Source organism: Urocitellus parryii, chromosome 1, assembly GCF_045843805.1.
Source record: "Urocitellus parryii isolate mUroPar1 chromosome 1, mUroPar1.hap1, whole genome shotgun sequence".
Classification (NCBI taxonomy): Eukaryota; Metazoa; Chordata; class Mammalia; order Rodentia; family Sciuridae; genus Urocitellus; species Urocitellus parryii.
In genome coordinates this window covers 103,690,166-103,710,078 of record NC_135531.1, presented here as the reverse complement: position 1 = coordinate 103,710,078, position 19,913 = coordinate 103,690,166, and the positions used below count along the sequence as shown (strand labels likewise).

The 19,913-nt window shown below is 37.2% G+C and overlaps 1 protein-coding gene across 2 annotated transcripts in view; it reads right to left on the bottom strand.

Moving 5' to 3' along the window:
• The window catches only part of Hmgxb3 (HMG-box containing 3), a 52,257-nt gene extending 32,618 nt beyond the window's left edge, over positions 1–19,639 (bottom strand). For both annotated transcript variants that reach the window (XM_026384464.2, XM_026384465.2), the window contains exons 1-6: positions 19,553–19,639; positions 15,909–16,047; positions 14,844–15,018; positions 11,382–11,879; positions 10,283–10,381; positions 942–1,073 (exon numbers count right to left, since the gene is read on the bottom strand). In XM_026384464.2, the coding sequence (XP_026240249.2) occupies positions 942–1,073; positions 10,283–10,381; positions 11,382–11,879; positions 14,844–15,018; positions 15,909–16,045 (1,041 nt within the window). In that variant the 5' untranslated portion in view covers positions 16,046–16,047; positions 19,553–19,639. The remainder of the gene's footprint in view (positions 1–941; positions 1,074–10,282; positions 10,382–11,381; positions 11,880–14,843; positions 15,019–15,908; positions 16,048–19,552) is intronic.
• Positions 19,640–19,913: the final 274 nt, after the last annotated feature.

The following is a 19,913-nucleotide window of genomic DNA, read 5'->3' as shown; positions in this document are numbered from 1 at the left end:
TCATGATCCATCATTATACATTCATTTCAGAAAAAATAACCAACTTGTTTGTCTACAGGAGAGAAATGCAGAAAGAGAAAAGATGGAAGGGTGGGAAGGAGGAAGGGGATGCATTAGAGTTAGATGATGGAAGACTTGAATACCAAGTTAAGTTAAGGACTTCGACTTCTACAGGAGAAGTAAAGGTTTTGAGCTAAGCAGTGAAAAGATGAGAGCTATGCAGTGAAAGCCAGGTGCGGTGGTGCATGCCTGTAAACCCAGTGACTTGGGAGGCTGAGGCAGGAGGATTGCAAGTTCAAAGCCAACCTCAGCAAGGGTGAGGCGCTAAGCAACTCATGAGACCCTATCTCTAAATAAAACAGAAAATAGGGCTGGGGATGTGGCTCAGTGCTTGAGTGCTCCTGAGTTCAATCCCCATTACCCAAAATAATAATAATAATAATTAAGCAGTGTGGGGGATGGATTATTAAGTTAGCCTTAACAGGAAGTGAGTAAATTAGCATACTGTAGTCATTCATGGGAAATTAAGAAGCAATTAAAGATAATATTGTTAAAGAATATTTAATAGATATTAAGTTAAATGAAAAAATATATATAACATGTTCGTAGAAAAATGGACTAAAAGAAAACATACCAAAATGTTAAGTAATAAGGCTTTTCTTTGGATGATATGATTGTGGATAAAGGCTGAAGGTGTAGCTCAGTGGTAGAACATTTGCTTCACAAGCATGAGGCCCTGGACCCAATCTCCATCATCATACACAAAAAATTACACATAAAATTTTGTTTTCTGTTATTATTTTTTAATTTTATAAACTGTTTATAATGAAAATGATGGTCAAAATTAAAAGTATCAATTTTTAAAAAGTTATCTGCTCTTAAGGGCAACAGGAAGCTTACTCTGCTGTGTTTCCAAAGCAACAATGGTCAACGGACCTTACCTTTGGGATCCACTTCCCTCCTAGGAAGTTACCACAGGTAGGGCACTTAGGTGGTTTGTGCCTAGTGACATATGTGAAGGAGCAACCTGGGCTGGTGCACGTCCCATGGCCCCGGCGAGTGTATGTAGTGGTCTGTTAAAAAAATAATAATAATAAAGTATCAGAATCAAGATCACAATCCAACCCCTCTAAGACGCTGCTGACCATTATAACCACAATGGTATACCACAGTGGTAACTGCTATTAATTGAGCAAGGTAACACACAGTGCTAAACATTTTAGTAATATCTCATTTAATACTCTCAGCAATGCTACTGAGTAGATAAGTATTATCACTACTTAGGTTCACAGTAGTTAAATGCTATCTCAAATCACATAGTGACTCAAAGGCAAAGCTGGACTAGAACTCAAATGTGTCTGATTCTGGGTCCAAGATTCCTTCTGTGTACCTAGGTGTAACCTCTGATTCAATATTTCAAAAAATTTGCTTCTTTTTCCTTCTTACTAGTTAAAAATCAGAGAAACTACGACCTAGAATTCAGAGATATAAAAATAGAACCATGATTACTGGAAAAAAATAATGATAAGAAAATGCAGGAGTAGAAATCAGGTCCTTTGATATTCACCAGAATTTAGTTGTTTGCATATGAATATAGTCAGCCATTGGCTCTCACCACCTCTACTAACCAACCTTTGAGCAAAATGTATTACAATGGGTTATTACATTTCAGCTACAAATGGGAATTATTCACTCATTAGCCATGTTCCATTGCTAGATTAAAGCTGAAAAAATAATTTCCTTATCAGATTTGTTTTGTCACTTATAATGTTTACTCAACTATTAATTTTGCCAAAAAGCAAAAATCTTCCTTGGGAAACACTAAATTGCCACTAGCTTTTACCTCTGCCAGGGAGCCTTAAGAAAAGCTGATTATCAAAGCAGTACCAAATAAAGCATGAGTACAAAGTGGCCAGGCACCAAGGAAAGAGACCAAGCTCTGGGTTCCAACTTTGCCATTAACACACTGGATGACCTAGAAGTAAGTCATCATAACTCTTGGGCCTTGGGTTTAATGTCTGTAAAAATCATACGCTCTTCCTATTTTACTGGTATCTTGAGGAAGAAATGAAGCAGAAAATGAAGAAACATTCACTTAGTAAATTGTAAGATTCTATACGTTTGTGAGAGCTAAATTACTGAGCTGTAAAACATCTGTCATCTTTTTTTAGACTGTGACCCCATACATAATCTTCATAGTGAACACTCCCAAGAAGCAGAATAAAAATTTAACTTAGTTCTATAAGTGAATTACCATGGAAATTTCAAGATGGCAGAATAGAGGAGGTTGCTTTTTTGGCTGCTCTGTGGTGTGAAACAAGAAAGCAGACAGGCAGCTTCTCAGCAAGTGGGTAAACAAAAAAAAAAAAAAAGGGTGGAGAGAACTTTACTGGAATTTAATACTGGACATTCAAAGCAGACTGGGGACTAAGGTTGGATATAATAAAAGAATGAGGTACTGGAAACCTTCAGGAACATTACAAGTCCACAGGATAGAAACTCTACTCCCTCAGACTGCTAGTTTGGACTGCTAGATGGGTAGACACACAAATAACTGAAAAAGCAAAGGAACAAATCACCCCAAACAAACCAAGATACTTCAATGACGGAATCCCACAATACCACAGTAGAAGAATTGTCAGAAGGCATTTAGAATGTACACAGTCAAATTGATCTGCGATGTAAAGGATGACATAAGGAGTAAAATCAGAGAGAAAATACAGGAAGTGAAAGATAACTTCAATAAAGAGGTAAGAGATTCTGAAAAAAAAATCAAGCAGAAATTCTCAAAATGAAGAAATCAATAAACCAAATTAAAAATTCAACTGAAAACATCACCAACAGACTAGACCACTCAGAAGAGTTTCAGGCAATGAAGACAAATTATATAATCTTGAAAATAAAGTTGACCATGAAGAAAAGATGTTAAGAGACCATGAACAGAATTTGCAAGAAATATGGGACAACCTCAAAAGACCAAATTTAAGATTTATTAGGATAGATGAAGGCACGCAGATACAAACCAACAGAATGTACAATCTTTTCAATGAAACAATGTAAGAAAATTTCCCAGACCTAAAGAATGAAATGGAAAATCAAATTCAGGAGGCTTATAGTGAAGCCAGATTTAAAATTAGGCAGTCAGTGTAGTTAGGGTCTAATATCGAGTAAAATCTAAAATGGAGGCCATGTTGAGAATGAATTTCTGGAAAAGTTGAGCAACTCTTGAAATGTTAATAAAGTCCCAAGAAAAGCCCTAGGCCCAAAGTCCATCCCAAAGAAATGTTAATGAATAGCCCCAGCAGATTTGAAGATAGCCCATCCCAAAGAAGTGTGAGTGTAGTCCTTCCTGCCCAGATTACTTCTTTGGCCCATCTGTGTCCCACCCCTTGGGCCTTCCAACCTACATTCCATCACTGAAAGAACTATAAAAAGGGGAAACAACCCGCACTTCCACGGATTACACCTCTCTGGTCCCCTTCTTCCTCTAGGAGAAGTCTTTTCTGCTGTCCTTTAATAAACTTCTAATTTCTACTCTGACCTTGCCTTGGCGTGCTTCTCTGGTGTTATTCTTCAACAATGGGGAAGCAAGGACTCATCAGGTCAACAGCGTAACAATAGGACCCCAAATATACTAAATTACAATAGACCCACTTAGGCACATTATTGTGAAAATGACTAACATACAGAATAAGTATATTAGGCATCCAGAATAAGAATAGAATTTTAAAGGCTGAGAGAGAAAACAACAAATTACATTTAGAGGGAAATCAATACAGATCTCGGCTGATTTTTCAACTTAGATCCTCAAAGGTCTTGGAATAATATATACTAAGCTCTAAAAGAAACTGGATGCCAGACAAGAATGCTATACTCAGCAAAATTAAGCTTCAGAATTGACAATGAAATTAAAAAAAAAAACTTCCACAACTAGAAAACTTGTACTACAAAACATTCTCAATAAATATTTCATAAAGAAGAAATGAAAAATAAAAGTGAAAACCAGCAAAGGGAGGAACTACATTCGAAGAATAGTCAATCAAAGGAGAAACCAATTCAAAGTAAAAACCAGAAACAAATTAAAATGACAGGGAATAAAAACCATTTCTCAATAACAGCATCAAGGGGCTGGGGTTGTAGCTCAGTGGTAGAGTGCTTGCCTCACATGGGTGAGGGCACTGGGTTCGATCCTCAGCACCACATAAAAATAAATAAGTAAAATAAAGGTATTGTGTCCATCTATAATTAAAAATTTAAAAAAAAATAACATTGAATGCCAATGGCCTACAATCAATCAAAAAACAGACTAGCAGACTGGACTAAAAAACAAAACCCAACAATATGGTGCCTTTAAGAGACTCACTTCGTAGGCAAAGACATCCTCAAACTGAAGGTAAAAGGATGGGAAACAACACATATCAATCACAATTGTAAACAATCAGGGGTTTGTTTCTATCCTTATATTAGATAAAGTAGACTTCAAGCCAAAGTTAATCAGAAGGGACAAAGGAAACCATTTCAAACTGCTTTAGGGAACTGCACATCAACAAGACATAACAATTATATTCATGCCCCAAACAATGGAGCATATACATACATCAAACAAATCCTTCTCAATTTCAATACTGGGTGACTTTAATGTACCTCTCTCACCACTGGATAGATCTTCCACACAAAAACTAAACAAAGCTATAAAAATAAAAAACACAATTGATAACTTACACTTAACAGACATATATGGGATATTTCATCCATCAATGACAGAATACACTTTCTTCTCAGCAACACACAGCTCCTTCTCTAACATAGAAGGCTTACACAGGGGACAACTGATCATGGAAACCCACCCAGCTCTCCTCCCCCATGTAATGTAAGCTATCACATATGCTGGCAAACAACTGTAATATTACTTTAATATATTTTTAGCATCTATAGAGTTGTTTTAATAGCTCCCCTTTCATTAATTTTTGTGTTCTTACTTTTTTATTATACTTGTTAGATTTTTTATCAACTTTTAGCTGTATTATTTTTCTATTTCATATATTTCTGTTCCCACTCGTTATTTTTTCCTTCCTACTACCTAATATGAAAATAATTTGACTATTAATCTAGCTTCTTTCTGATAGTAGTACTTCAGGTTTATAAGTGTTCATTTGAGTACTGTTTCATCCCAGAGATTTGGAATATTTAATATTTTAATAAATTATTACTTCAAAGTACTTTTTATTTACTTCTTTTGTGCTTTCTTCTTTGACATGTGAGATATCATTTTGATTTGTTTCTGGTTTTTACTTTGAATTGGTTTCTCCTTTGATTGACTATTCTTTGAGTGTAGTTCCTCCCTTTGCTGGTTTAAAAGTGCACTTTTTAATTTTGAAGTAGTTGAGATGTGGGGATGGAGTTCTATTTATTTTAAGGTGACTGATTTCTAATGTAATAAATCATGCAGGAAACATGGTCTGCATGATTTCAAATTTGAAAAAAGTAATGGAAATCCTTTTTCTATTGATTGTATTGGTTACATACATGTCAAAACTGATCAAACTGCATACTTCAAATATGTACATTTTATTTTACTTCAATTTTACCTTAATAAAGCTATGAAAAAATTAAAATATTAAAAATAAAAAGAAAAGGAAAAATAAGAGGGGAAAAAATTACTATGAACTTGGAAATACTCTTAAACAGAACTGACTTCAGAGCGGTGTGAATATAGATCACACCTGTAATCTCAGACACTGGGAGGCTGAGGCAGGAGAATCTAAGTTCTAGGTCAGCCTCAACATCTTATCAAGACTCTATTCCAAATTTTTTTTTAAAAAAGAAAAGCGGGCGGGGGACTAGCGATATAGTTCAGTGGTATAGTGGGCATGGATGCAATCCCCAGTACTGCAAAAAAGAAAAGATGCTAGTGTTCAAGGCTGATGTTTTTAGGCCCAAGTACTGTCAAAAAAATACTGTTCTAGAAGAGTTTGGCAGACACTTTTTAGAACATGATAGTCATTTCCAGGAGCACGGGACTAAGAAAAAATAAGCAGTTTCTTCAAGTTGCAGCAACTATTTCTGTTTTAATATCCTGAAACTTTTTCATCTAAGAACATACTATTTATTTGGGTATGGTGGCACATGCCTATAGCCCATGACACTTAGGAGGCTCAGGAAGGAAGAATGCTTCAGCCCAAGAGCCCAGGAGTCTCAAAACAACAACAACCAAAAAAAAAAAAAAAAAAAAAAAAAAAATTAAAGTATGTATCACTTATCTGCAACAGGAGTTAAAGATAATATATTAACACTAAAGAAACTCACAAACAGAACCAAAATAAACTTAATAGTGTATAAGCCATTAAAATGGAAAAAAAGAATTCATAAAAATACAATTAAATCAAAAGAAAGCAGAAAAAATGGATGGAACAAATAGTAAGATAAGAGATCTAAACTTAACCATTTTAATAATTATATTAAATAAAAATGCCTTAAACTCTCCAATTAAGATAGATTGTGAGATGGGGTTGTAGCCCATGGTATAGCACTTGCTTATCATGCAGGAGGTATTGGGTTTAATCCTAAACACTGCAAAAAAAAAAAAAAAAAAGAGAGAGAGAAAAAAAAAAACACTTTAAATACCAAGATATAATTTGTGAAAGGTTAAAACGACAGAAAAAGATAGATCTTAATGTAATAATTATAATTAAAAAACCAGGTCCGACACAGACAAAGTCAATTACAAAGCTAAAATTACTAGAGATAAAGATATTTTCATAATAATGAAGGGGTCAATTTATCAAGAGAACATAACAATCTTATATGTTTATGTACTTAGGAAGAGTCCAAATATAGACAGAAAAATAGAATTGTAAGAAGAGACAAATCTGCAATTTTTTCATAAATAACTGATAGAACAAATAGGCAGAAAGGATATAAAAGAGTTGAAGTACATTATCAATCAACCTGACCTAATCTGACATGTATACAACACTCCATTCAACAGCAGAATACACATTCTCTTAAAATGCACACAGGACATTTATCAAGATAGACCATATTCTGAGCGATAAAATAAATCTAAATAAATTTAAAAGGACTCAGATTTTATAAACCATAAAATTCTGACAATGAAATTAAATTATAAATCAGTAACAGAAAAATATATGGAAAATCACTAAATATTCCAAAAAAAGGTAACACACTTCTATGTAACTCATGAGTCAAATAAACAAATCCAAAAGAGGATTTTAAACCAAGTGAAAATAAAAATATACTATCAGAATTTGTGGGATGCCACTAAAGTAGTGCTTAAAGGGAAATTTATAACACTAAGCACCTATATTAAAAAAGAAAGGTCTCAAATCAATGACATCAGCTTCCACCTTAAGAAACTAGAAAAAAAAGAGTGAACGATAAGTGAAATAGAAACAAAAACAGAGAAAACAATACCAAAAGCTGTTTCTTGGAGATCAATAAAATTTATAAACTTATAGCTACGCTTATCAGGAAAAAAAAATATGGAAGACCCAAATTGTCAGAAACAGGAATGAGACACATGAAATCACTATAGATTCTACAGATTGGAAAGGATAAAAATTCCTCAAAAATTTAAGCACAGAATTACCATGTGACCTAGCAATTCCACTCATAACTATGTACCCAAAAGAATAGGATACAGAGACTCAAACTAATACTTGCACACCAAAGTTCATAGCAGCACTTTTTACAACTAGACAAAATACAGAAACAATCCAAATGTCCATGAAAAGATGAATGGATAATAAATGAACAAAATAAAAAATATTTTTAAAAATAACAAAAAAGATGAATGGATAAACAAAATATGGTATATACACACAATGGAATATCTAGACATAACATTCTAATACAAGGTTTGAGATAAATGAACAATATTTGTATAATTTCACCTATAACAGGTACCTAGAACGTGTAAATTCATAGATAAAAAGTAGGAGAGAGGTGGGAATGGAAAGTTACTATTTATTGGATATAGAGTTTCAACTGGGAACAAAGAAAAAGTGCTAGAAGTGGATATTGGTAACGACTCTATAATACTACGAATGTACTAAATGACACTGAACTGTATACTTAAAAATTATTAAAATGACTGGGTATCGTGGCACATGCACATAATCCTAGTTACTTAGGATACTAAGGAAAAAGGACCACAAGTTCAAGGTCAGCCTGGGAAATTTAGCAAGACCCTGTCTCAAAATTTAAAAAAAATAGAAAAGGATGAGGATGTTCCTTGGTGGTAGAACCCCTGGGTTCAATCCCCAGTATGAAATAACAAATTTCCTGACAGACAATATACAAAGAGCTTACTCAAAAATAGGTACTCCAATGCCGCACTCCAAACAGTCCTATATAGCTGGGCACGAGATATGCAACAGTAGTCCCAGCTACTCTAGAGGTTGAGGCAGGAGGATCATAAATTCAAGGCCAGCCAGGGGAATAAAGCAAGATTGTATCTTTAAAAAAAAAAAAAAAAAAAAAAAAAAAAGCCCCATGTATATTTTTAAAAGTTGGACTTGTAGTTAAAAACCTCTCAGCAAGAAAACTCCAGGCCTAGATGACTTTACAACTTCACTGGTAATTCTACCAAACACTGTAAGAAATAATATGAACACAACATCACAGAATTACCATGTGACCCAGCAATTCCACTCATAACTACCCAGAAAACAGAAGAGGAGAAAATAGTTTTCAACTCATTTTATGAAGCAAGCACACAAAACTATTATACAAAAACCACACTACACACATTAGAGATCAACATCCCTCATGAACACAGATACAAAAATTCTGAACAAAATTTTAGTAGATCAAATCTGACAATACATAAAAATAATAATAGATTACTGCCAAGTAGGGTTTAATCCCAGGAATGCTGTGTTGGTTTAACATTTGGAAAAACAATGAAGTTAATCACATTAACTAACTAGAAAAAAGAAAATCCACACAATCATCTCAATAGACACAGAAAAAGCATTTGACAAAAATCCAATATCAGTTCCTAATAAAAACTCCTAGAAAGCTGGGTGAGGTGGTACACATCTATAATCCCAGCAATTTGGAAGGATAAGGCAGAATAGATTACTGCAAGTTTGAGGCCAGTAAATTTGTGGTTTCAGCAACTTTACGAGACCACACTGCAAAATAAAAAAGGCTGGTTCAGGGGTAGAGGCCCCCTAGGTTCAATCCCAGTAATGCAGAAAACAAACAAAAAATAAGAACAACAAAACCCTCCTAGCAAATCAGAAATAGAAGGAAACATCCTAAACTTGATAAACAGGATCTATGAAAAACCTACAGCTAATATCATACTTAATAGTGAAAGACTGAAATTTCCCCGAAGATCTTATCTGCCCTTAGGACTTTTATTTAACATTGTACTAGAGGACCTAGACAATGTAATAAGGTAAGAAAAAAAAATCAATTATATTACTAAATACTAGCAGGGAACAATCAGATATTGATAATTTTTTAAAAATTTTATGATAGCATCGAAAACATGAGGGATAAATCTCAGCCCAGATGCTATAGTGTGTGATGAAATAAATATCAACTGAGAATCAAAAAAACTAGAATTCTGGTTCTGGCTCTCTTGTAGTCTAGGGGCCTTTCTCTTCTCTGGGTCTGTTCCCTAATCTATACAATAACAATATTTAATTATATCAGTGGCTCCTTTTTTGAAAGCATGCATGATTCTGAAAATTTGATAGCCATGGAATCTATCCCAGGAAAATTCTCTCCAGCAGTTTGTATATAACTTGAGGGAATTCATGGATCCTGTGGAGTTCTATAAAACTCCCAATTTAAGAACACATGGCCTGGATAATCCCCGAGACCTCTGCCAGTCCCAACTGTCTAGCAGTCTAAGTGTCTCTCTCTCTCTCTCCCTTTTTTTTTAGTGTGTTATAATTATATATAACATATAACACTGTTATATATTCGTATATGCATACAACATCATTTGGTCAATTTCATTCCCCAGTCAAAGGGTCAGAGACTTTTTAAGAAAAACTAATTTAGGCCGGGCATGGTGGTGCATGCCTATAATCCCAGGACGATCGGGAGTTCATCAGCAAAAGTGAGGTGTAAAGCAACTCAGTAAGACCCTATCTCTAAATAAAATACAAAATAGGGCTGGGAATGTGGCTCAGTGGTCAAGTGCCCCTGAGTTCAATCCCTGGTACCCATCGTACCCCCCAAAAGAGAAAAACAACTTTAGAAAAGAAGAACCCTAAATGCTATCACCTCTCCAAATACTGACCAGTTTGATGGAGGTGGGGTTCTCCACAACTGAGTAGGCAGGCAGAGGCAACATGATGTACTGTGTGGCTGGTGCAGAGGAGCTACTCTCACAGGAGTCCTGCAGGTAATGGAGAGAAGGACAGTTTCATTGAAGTACAGTGCAGAACACCACTCATAACACTTGAAGACTATTAAATCCAATACTCATAAACAGTGTGCTTATCAATGTATACATGTAGAAACAAATATATAGTTACCTCAAAATGAAGACAAGTTTAATTAGGAGGAAACAAAGAGAAAACTACTACCACAAAATATTTGCTATCCTAGTTTTACGTATGAAAAAACGGAGGTTCCAAGAGTCTTGGGACTCCTAAGATCACATAAGCAGTGAGAGAATCCAATTCTTCTAACCCTGTCAATATTATCTTTCCAGTCCTGGGGATTGAACTGAGGGTCCTGTACGTGCTAGGTTAAGTGTTCTACCACTAAGCCTTCTTAGACTTACTAGGATTCCCACCTGTCTGAGAATGCTATCCCATCCAGGGAAAAGAGCAGAAGCCATACACTGGGGCATGGTAGCCAATTCCCCCACTTCTGGGAACCAGCTATACAATCAATGAAACTGCTACTTTTCCTTCAAATGAACATAAGTCTTAGGCTAAATTACTTAATCCCATCAAACTGGCCTTGAAGAAAATGTCTTTCTTCCTACCCCATCTGTACCTAGGAATAAATTTTAATAATTCTCATATACAGATCAAGGTGCCACTGTTTGCTCAAATAGTCATTAAGAATACAAAATCCTGACTGGTATTAATAGCCTGACAGGTCCTGGTTTTGACAATTTCCAGCTTTCCTGCTAATGAATCTCATGTGCCATATTATGTCAAGAAAATTCTCATTAAGCTGGGCCAGAATTATTAATAGGAGTGCCTGAGAAACTGAGACCTTTGGAGCAAGCACAGAGGTCAGAAATATTCAAGAGAACTAGTCCCACCAGAAGTTCCATATAAGAACTCTTACCATATCACTGTTCCAAAATCACACTGCATGGTGCTGGCTGCCTTTTTACTAACTCCTAGATAAAGAAAAAGATGAGTACCAAAGCCACTTACCCTCATGACTGTCACCACTGATACACTCTCCCCAACCTGGGGGTGGGACACAGCCAGGCTTCCAGTGGGGAGGTCTGATGAGCCATTCACTAAGGTCTCTTCAATTACCAGGCTTGTCTGATAAGGCTGGTGGCTCTCTCCTACCTCCAAGGAAGCCTCCTCCAAAAGCACATCCTGGCCGAGCATCTCTGAGGTGGCAATCTCTTGTACAGCACCTGGATGAGCAAGGGTTCCCACCTCCTCAGCCAAGGCCTCCACAGCCAGGCATTGCTCTGCCATGCCAGCATGGCTGGACACTGTCTCTGGGGCAGTGCTGGACACAAGAGGAGGTCCTTTAGGGGAGATCTGGTTCTGAGCCACACACAGCTCTAACTGAGGGCAGCTCCGGTCCTCCTGTAGGCTGCTCTTGGGGATAATGATGTAATCTGAGCGGGGGAGGATCTTGCGGAAACCTGGAATGTCCGGAACCACAGCAGTCAGTGCAGACAGTTTAGAGTTCTGAAGATGAGAAAGCCAGGGAAAGAGGGATAAGCAAAGACAATGATAAAGTAAATAGATACATATGTATTAGCTCATTTTTTTTTCTGCAAAAGGACCAAAAAGACTCTACTCCCTTGATTTAAATTAGTTAGGGTCAGCCTCTGTCAACAGTAATGTCATCTTCACTTGAATCAATCTTACTTCTTGGTGACTCACATAGAAAATGTAGGCATCTAAAACTATGAGCTAGTACTACTGGCCTAGCATGGTCTTGAGAAAATACTTTCTTCTTTTGAGGTCTCAGTTTCCCCATCTATACAATGAGTGCAATCTGGCAATATGAGTTCTTTTTGAGCTTTGATACTTCGGGATTCCTAAGTATATAAAGTAGTCTATAAGCTTTACCAGAATGTATCATGCTCAATAAAAATCCTAAAAGCATAAAAAAAACCCCAATAGGTCAAGATGGAACTCAATACAGCAAGTCAGGTTTTCTGACCTCACTGGTTCTCCCAGATTTACAAAAAAAAAAAAAAGGTCAAAAGTTGAGAAAGCACGGTGAGAAAAAATATACATAGCAGGGGCTCCATGAAGTGTCCTGAATATATTTAAAGAGAAAAAAAAAGTGATCTAATACATTAAAGTTAGAAAATGCTTTCAAACCTATTCTCTAATTTCACCTTAAAAACAATACTATCAAGTTAGGTGACACTATTATTAACTGCATTTAACACAGGAGGAAATTCAGGCTGAAGAAGATTAAACTTCCAAAACACAAATTTATTAAGTAGTAAAGACCTGACTCAAGGCAAAGTCTCCTTAAGATCAAGAAGACCTGGGACTAAAAACATAACCCTGTATGGTTAACTGGCACCAAAAAAGGGGCATTTTGTTTCATTTTTTCAACTTAAACTGAAAGTCATCTAATAAGGAAGTAGGAGTTCAAAGTAAATAGGGAGAGCTAAAACTAAATGCAACAACAACAAAAAAAATAATTTCAGAAGCATATTTTAGAAGAAACACTAAAATCAATTACAAATGAATCCTTGAATCAAAAACAAAAAGTCAATAAGACTACTTAGTGTTTCTTAGGAAACACTAAGAAATAAAAGAAACATTCAGATGAAACATGAAAGAAGACAGACTTAATCCTTTATGGAGCAGGTGTTGAGGAAACATTCTCTAGTCAACCTCTGAAGCTGGCCGATTAAAAGAACATGATTAAATGGTGGCAAATACACTTAAATCCAAGCATAGAGAAAACAGAATGGTCTGGATGACATCAATTTTACAGGCTGGAAGGAATAACACTGGAACACTGGACCTGCCCTTGGTGGGAGACTGCTGAGGAGGCAGCCTGCCACAAAGACTCTGACAAGCTACTACATTCAGGCAGGGAGGTTCTCAGCCTCACACCAGGCAATATGAGAAGATGAACAGCCCCTAAAGTTTCACCCAGCCTTGGCACATTTTAGTTGCTCAATAAACAACACCTTTACTTATATGTTTATTGGACATTTAATCTACTCAAGGGTGACAATTATTGACAAAGTCAGAATGTGCAAGGATTTAGATAGGTGATTTTATTCTCTTTTTAAACATTATGAGTAGGTACTAGATCCATTTGTAGATGAGTTAAACCAAGACTCAAAAGTTAAATAATTCTTCTAGTGTCACTCAGTATCAGAGCTAAGCCATTCATGATCTTGGTGGTAGTGGTGAAGATAGGATAAATTTAAATATGCATATGGATAAGGAAGAATCATGGCTGATGACTTAAAATTTTCAGTCTTTATAAGGATCTACATCCTCAGTGTCTAGTAAAACCAAATCATTCCAAGACTACATGAAATTTTCTTCATCATGGACAAAAATATTGCATTGGTTGGGGGGATGCTGGTGGCTGAACCCATGGTCTCACATATGCTAAGCACATTGTCTGCCACTGAGCTACACTCCCAGCTCTTAGATCTCGAATTATACAATAGGGAAGGAATAGGTTTTCTTTTCTTTTCTTAGATTCTATCTCCCACCCCCACCCCCAGGGATTATTTCCCAGACTCACACCTTATAAACAAATCTAAAAGAGGTAGAAAGTGGTATCTTTAAGACTATAAGTTGTCAAGTAAATAAGAACAAAATCTAAACGGCAGTGGCAGATGAACTTAATATAACCTGTTCTGTTACATACTTGTTGACTTCAAAAGAAACCTCTGCTTTATATCATCAAAAAAGAAGATAGAGACAATTGTTTAATTGGAGCTCAAGTATAAAGATTTCAGCTTGTAAGAGAAAGGTTTTATTTCCTGCAGGAACTTCAATTAAAAAAAAAAAACAGCTGTTTAAATAGCTGCCAATGTATTTTGTCACACTGTGAAGGAGAAATAACAAAATGGCTGACAAATATAAACCTAAATGCTTTCATGATAGTTCTTTAATCCAAGCATTCAAAGCTTCAGTTTCCTCCATCATCTTTGGCTTTAATCTTGCAGTTTTGCTTCTAGTATATTTCATAATCGCCATTAGTAACAAAAGAACCCCATGCTACACAAACAATGGCATCTTACCTCTAACCATGCATAATTCTTGATTATAGTTGATAATAGTCAGTAAAATTAATTATACCATAATCAATTTGCAATATGAAAACATATAAGAGAAATGCCTTTGTAAGCTATTTTATTAAAGGAAAAATACCACTAACTACCCAAGAGATAAGGGCTCCAAGTTCTACTAAAATTCAGAAAAGGAGCCTAAGGCTCACTGCAGAAAACCCAGAAAATGTCAGCTTTAGTACTGTCATAACCAAAGAGGAAAAGAGAGTCCAGAGAATCATCAAAATGGAAACAGACATTGTGAAATTCAAGAAAGATAAAATGATAAAAATTTTCCCAAGCAAAGAAAAGAAAACAAGGTGGTTGGTCTCCCCAAGGCTTTCTCATTTGAACCAATGGAGAAATTAGCTGGAAAAAAATTACTTACAGGATCCAAACCTTCTTTCTCTAGTTTGGCTTTCTCCAAGTAGTAACTCCTCTCGGCCACGCTGAGAAGTCTCCAACTCTCACTAATCTTCTTATTGATTTCAGACTGTGGGAGGTGGGGGAGCTCTTGTTGCACTTTCAGGTAGATGTCATAGTAGTACAGAAGGTAAGCAGACCTGAGGAAGCAACCACTTCTTCAGACCTTCCCTTATTCACCCCATGTGTACCACAACATTAGAGGCTGCATAATTAAGAGATTAATATAAAAACCCAGCATCTCCATTCAAAGCAATTAATAAGACTGAAAATCAAGCAAAAAAAAAAAAAAAAATTTATAACACACCCAGATGGTATTTGAGAGGTGGGGCAAAATGAATAGTAAAGACAAGTCAGTGGTTATTCTCCCTTCAGAAACCTGGAAGAAAGGCGATGTACTTTTTCATGGACCACTTTTTCCTGCAGGACCAACTGGCTTAAAATCAAACATAGCCAAAGAAAGACACAGGTGTCCTGTTGCACCACTCAGGGAAAGGCTATCAGGGGGCTGATTGCCCAGGCTGGTTATCACACATACTTTTTACTCCTTTACACAGCCTCTGGTCATTTAACTGAACAAAAATACCTCCTGAAGGCTGAGAAAGCCTCAGCAAGATGTATGCAGTGTTCACATTTAAGAGGGATATTAGAGCTACAATCTGGATATTCTCTATATATGTCACTGGTACTATTTATAATTCTATAATTTTATTAATGACTTGTTTTAATATTTAAACAACAATGGTATAATAAAAATAATGTAGCTCTTTTTGTACATAGCTTCTACCATCTGTCTGGTGCAAATTTTATTTTTTTTTATGACAGCCTGAAAACATAAGCAAAGTCTGGCCAGGAACAGCAAATGTTGGCATGTATCCAGCCACTTTCCATCTTCCTCTCCCCACTTCCCAATGCCCATTCAAAGACTTCAACAACTGTACTCTTAAAAAAATTTTAAAGTATTCTTCAACATGGCTCTCGAAGCAGTAGGTTTATAAATTTCAGCAGCAACCAAAACATGTTGGCTAACCTGGGTTTCTTGGCCTTTTCTCCATGTATTTTATACTTTTTCTTCTTCTTAGGTGGCCCAGAGGAGGTATAACAGAAGGCTTCCTCAATTTCCTCCATCACGACAGTTACCTCAGTACCATCATATGATGCATCCATGGCTATAGGCAAGGAAAGTCAAACACAAAATTTTAAAAATCTATCCTAAAAGGAGCAACTGCCTCCAGATGCAATAATACCTTACTTCTATCATGGTCTAAAGGCTTAGCCATTTCCCAAACTCAGCAGATACTGAGAAACATGGGTACTTGTTAAATATACAAATTTCAAGGCTCCACTTCTTCTGAATTGGAATCTCTAGAAGGTATATAAACTTATATACTTCACAAATATCTTAGGTGATTCCTTTGACATACTCATATTCACTCATGGAACACTGTAATTCTTCAACTCAAAGACTTTATAGCCCCACATGGAAACAGGTAAAAAGACAACCTGGCCAGGAGTCAGAAGTTCTCACCCTCTCCCTTAAGGGGTTGTTCATCAACTTAAACAGCTTCAATTCATTGAAGTAAATTCAAACAGCAATAAGGACCTATGTACAAAAGATTTCTTTACACTCTGTCAGCTTGTGTGATTTCAACTGTTTGTGTGATTTTTAACTGCTTTAGGTTCTCTCATGTATAAAAAGAGATGTCTCACTTACCTCCCCACAGATTTACAGTGGTAAGTCTCAAAAGATCTAATAGACATAACTATTATTTGAGAACAGACAAGTATTATACAAATGAAAGCACTCATTATTAAAGACTATTATTTGTAATTGAGATGCTTAACAACTTGCCTAAGGCCACCAGACCTTTTTATTTTATCTTATTTTTTTGGTACTGGAGATTGAACCCAGAGGTGCTTAAACACTGGGTCACATCCTCAGTGCCACAGTCTAGCTGGGCACAAAATCACGAGCCACTCAAGCAGGAACAAACTTTATTTCCAAAACTCCCTCGAACCGCCATGACCGGGACACACACCAACCGGAAATCCCTCCTACCGCACTTCCCCAATCAATGGGAACTCGCTGGGAGTCCCAGTGAGAGCTCCACAGTAGCAGGCCCAGGAGGACAGCAGGGGTCTAATATCCAATTGAATGCACATCTTAACATAATCATTATCACCTCAATGGCTTGCTGGCCTCATTCCTACTTGGCTATGGCTCTTAGCACTCAGCCCTTTTTGAATTTTATTTAGAGACAGGTTGAGTTGCTAAGTGCCTTGCCAAGCTGCTGAAGCTGGCTTTGAACTAGCAAATCCTCCTGCCTCAGCCTCCCTAGTCGCTGGGATTACAGGTATGTGCCAAAGTGCCCGGCTCCTTTTTAATTTTTTATTAAAAAATTCAACTCCCCAATCCTTTTTACATAATGCTACACTGCTACTGGCAACTCTCCCTACCAGAACTGTCCAATAAACCCCAATGGAAATGATCTACTCTATGCTGTCTAGTATAGTATTCACTAGTCACATAAGGTTATTTAGATGAAGAACCAGACTAATTTTGCTTTACTGAACTGTAATTAATTTAAAATAGCTGTATATGGCCAATAGAGTACAGTGGTAAAATACTATTCAGCACAGATCTAAATGGTAACCTGATAGATCGGCATGAGCTCTCTGAAGCTGGCTTAAAAACAGAAAATCTACTGAGAGCTTTTATGTGTAGGAAGAAGGAGGAATAAAAAACTGAATGCCTGGGGCTGGGGATGTGGCTCAAGCGGTAGCGCTTGCCTGGCTTGCTTGCCCGGATTCGATCCTCATCACCACATACAAAGATGTTGTGTCCGCCGAAAACTTTAAAAAAAAAAAAAATTATATATATATATATATATATATATATATATAAAGTTCTCTCTCTCTCCCCCTCCTCAAAAAAAAAAAAAAAAAGAAAAGAAAAAGACTGCTTGTAATATGGCAAGATTGTTTAAAAAAAAAAAAGAATGCCTAACCAGGCATGGTGGTGTACACCTGTAATCCCAGCAATTCAGAAGGCTGAGACAGGAGAATCCTAAGTTCAAGACCAGCCTTAGCAACTTATTGAGGCCCTAAAAAATTAGTGATGACTCTGCCTCAAAATAAAACATAAAAAGGGCTGGTGACTTAGCTCAGTTCAGTGGTAAAAAAAAAAAAAGTGGGATGTGACTTAGTGATAAAGCCCCTCTGGGTTTTAAAAAACACTGAATGCTTAGATCAAGAAGAGATCATTTATTTGTGATCAAGTTCTAGGTTGGAATTTTATCAATTAAATCCTTGAAGAAGCAAGATTCTCAGAAAACCTTGAATTTCCTGAGAGGAATAATAGTTGTTAATGAAAATCTATCAGAAGAAAATTTGGAATTCTGGAAAAAGGGATTTGTGGGATTCTGGAAAGAGGTAGGAAACACTTATATGTACTACAAAGCCCATCTGCATCTCATTTAGACCTCACTCCACAACTCCACAAATGATAAGGCATCTTACAACTATAATGAGCAAAAGAAGTCTATACATGGAGTCAGGGGACCTGAATCCAACTCTAAATTCTTACTTTTATTATCTCAAACAAAGGCAATCCACAACCTAAATTTCCGTTGTTTTTTCTATGGACGAAGAGGATGAAATTAGTAGCTCCTACCTTTGAGGAGTCAAGAATCCTTTTGACAAATGTGAAAGCTAAAAACCTCCCCTAGAAAATGAAGACATACAATATTTCACCTATATTTTAAAGATATATATCCCAGGTTATAAGCATATTATTCCTAAGATCTTTTATAGTTGTGTTATCTCTAAATGATTCCTCTTCTACCCCTCTCTCCCAAAAACCTCTAAACAAAGAAAACAAAAACAAAAACCTGCAACCCAGGAAAAAAATATAGTCCACAACTTGGTTGGATAAACAAAAGGCAAAAGGGTAAGGGAAGCTGGAGTTCAAAGCAAGGTTATGTGGGGACTGTGCTTTTTTGTCCTTTATAATTGATTTCCTGGCCCTTAAAATCCTTGTAGAGAGGATCAGTATCTCCAAGAGAACATCTGTAAAGGATGACATGTAAGATTTTAGCAACCAGGGCAAAACAAGTTAAGAACCAAAATCAATACAACCACATTTGGAGCAGGAAGAGACTACCCTAAGCTTTTGTTTTACTATCCTGTTCTGTCTGGGAAGAATGTTTTCTGCGGCTAGGCCTCAGTGCATCAGTGCAAAAAGAGGCAGGATAAAATGAGGTTAAAGCCAAGGGCTCTACAGAAGACCTGGGTTCTAATGTTGTTTCCACCGTTTAATCGCAGAAGTACAGACCCCTATGGCTTAAGAAACCTATTTACCCTCTCCAAACCTTAGTTTTCTCATTTGCAAAACACAGAGGGGCAGCATTTGAACTAGAGACACTTTCACTGTCCCATCAGATCCTAGGAATCTCATAAGATGACTCGACTATCGGCCAGGTTTGACTCTGGGATACCTTAGTTCCCTCCCTGGGTCTCAGATGTCTCAAAGGCATGGGCTGAGGGAAGAGGAAACTAAAGCTCACTGGTCCTACTTTGTCGAAGAGGCAACCGAAGCTAAGAGAGAGACGGCACTTAGTTCGAGGTCGCCCAGCAGGTAGATAGGGCGGCGTGACCCTCGTGAACCAGACTTACCAGGAGGAGCGTGCTAGCCGCGCGGCTCACATTCCGGGAGGCGCCTGGCCCAAGGGCTAGACTAGGAGGCTTGCCCGCGCACTCGCGCTCCCCGCTGTCGGAGAGAGGCGGCTCCAGTCGTGACAGCGGCAACAAGGAAGTGGAGGCGAGGGCTCGCGCGCGCATCCCGGGTACTGGAGGAGCCCCGGCCCCGGGGCCCCCCGGAGACACACGGCGCAGAGTCGCGACCACCCCTCCTGCTCCCCTCCTCGGAGTCGCGATATGGGGTCGGGAAGGGCAAGTGCAGGAGTTCAAGTTCACTTTGCAGGCTTCTCACCGACGCCTGCAGAGGACCCCGGGGGTCGAGCCCCGGGGAGCCCGA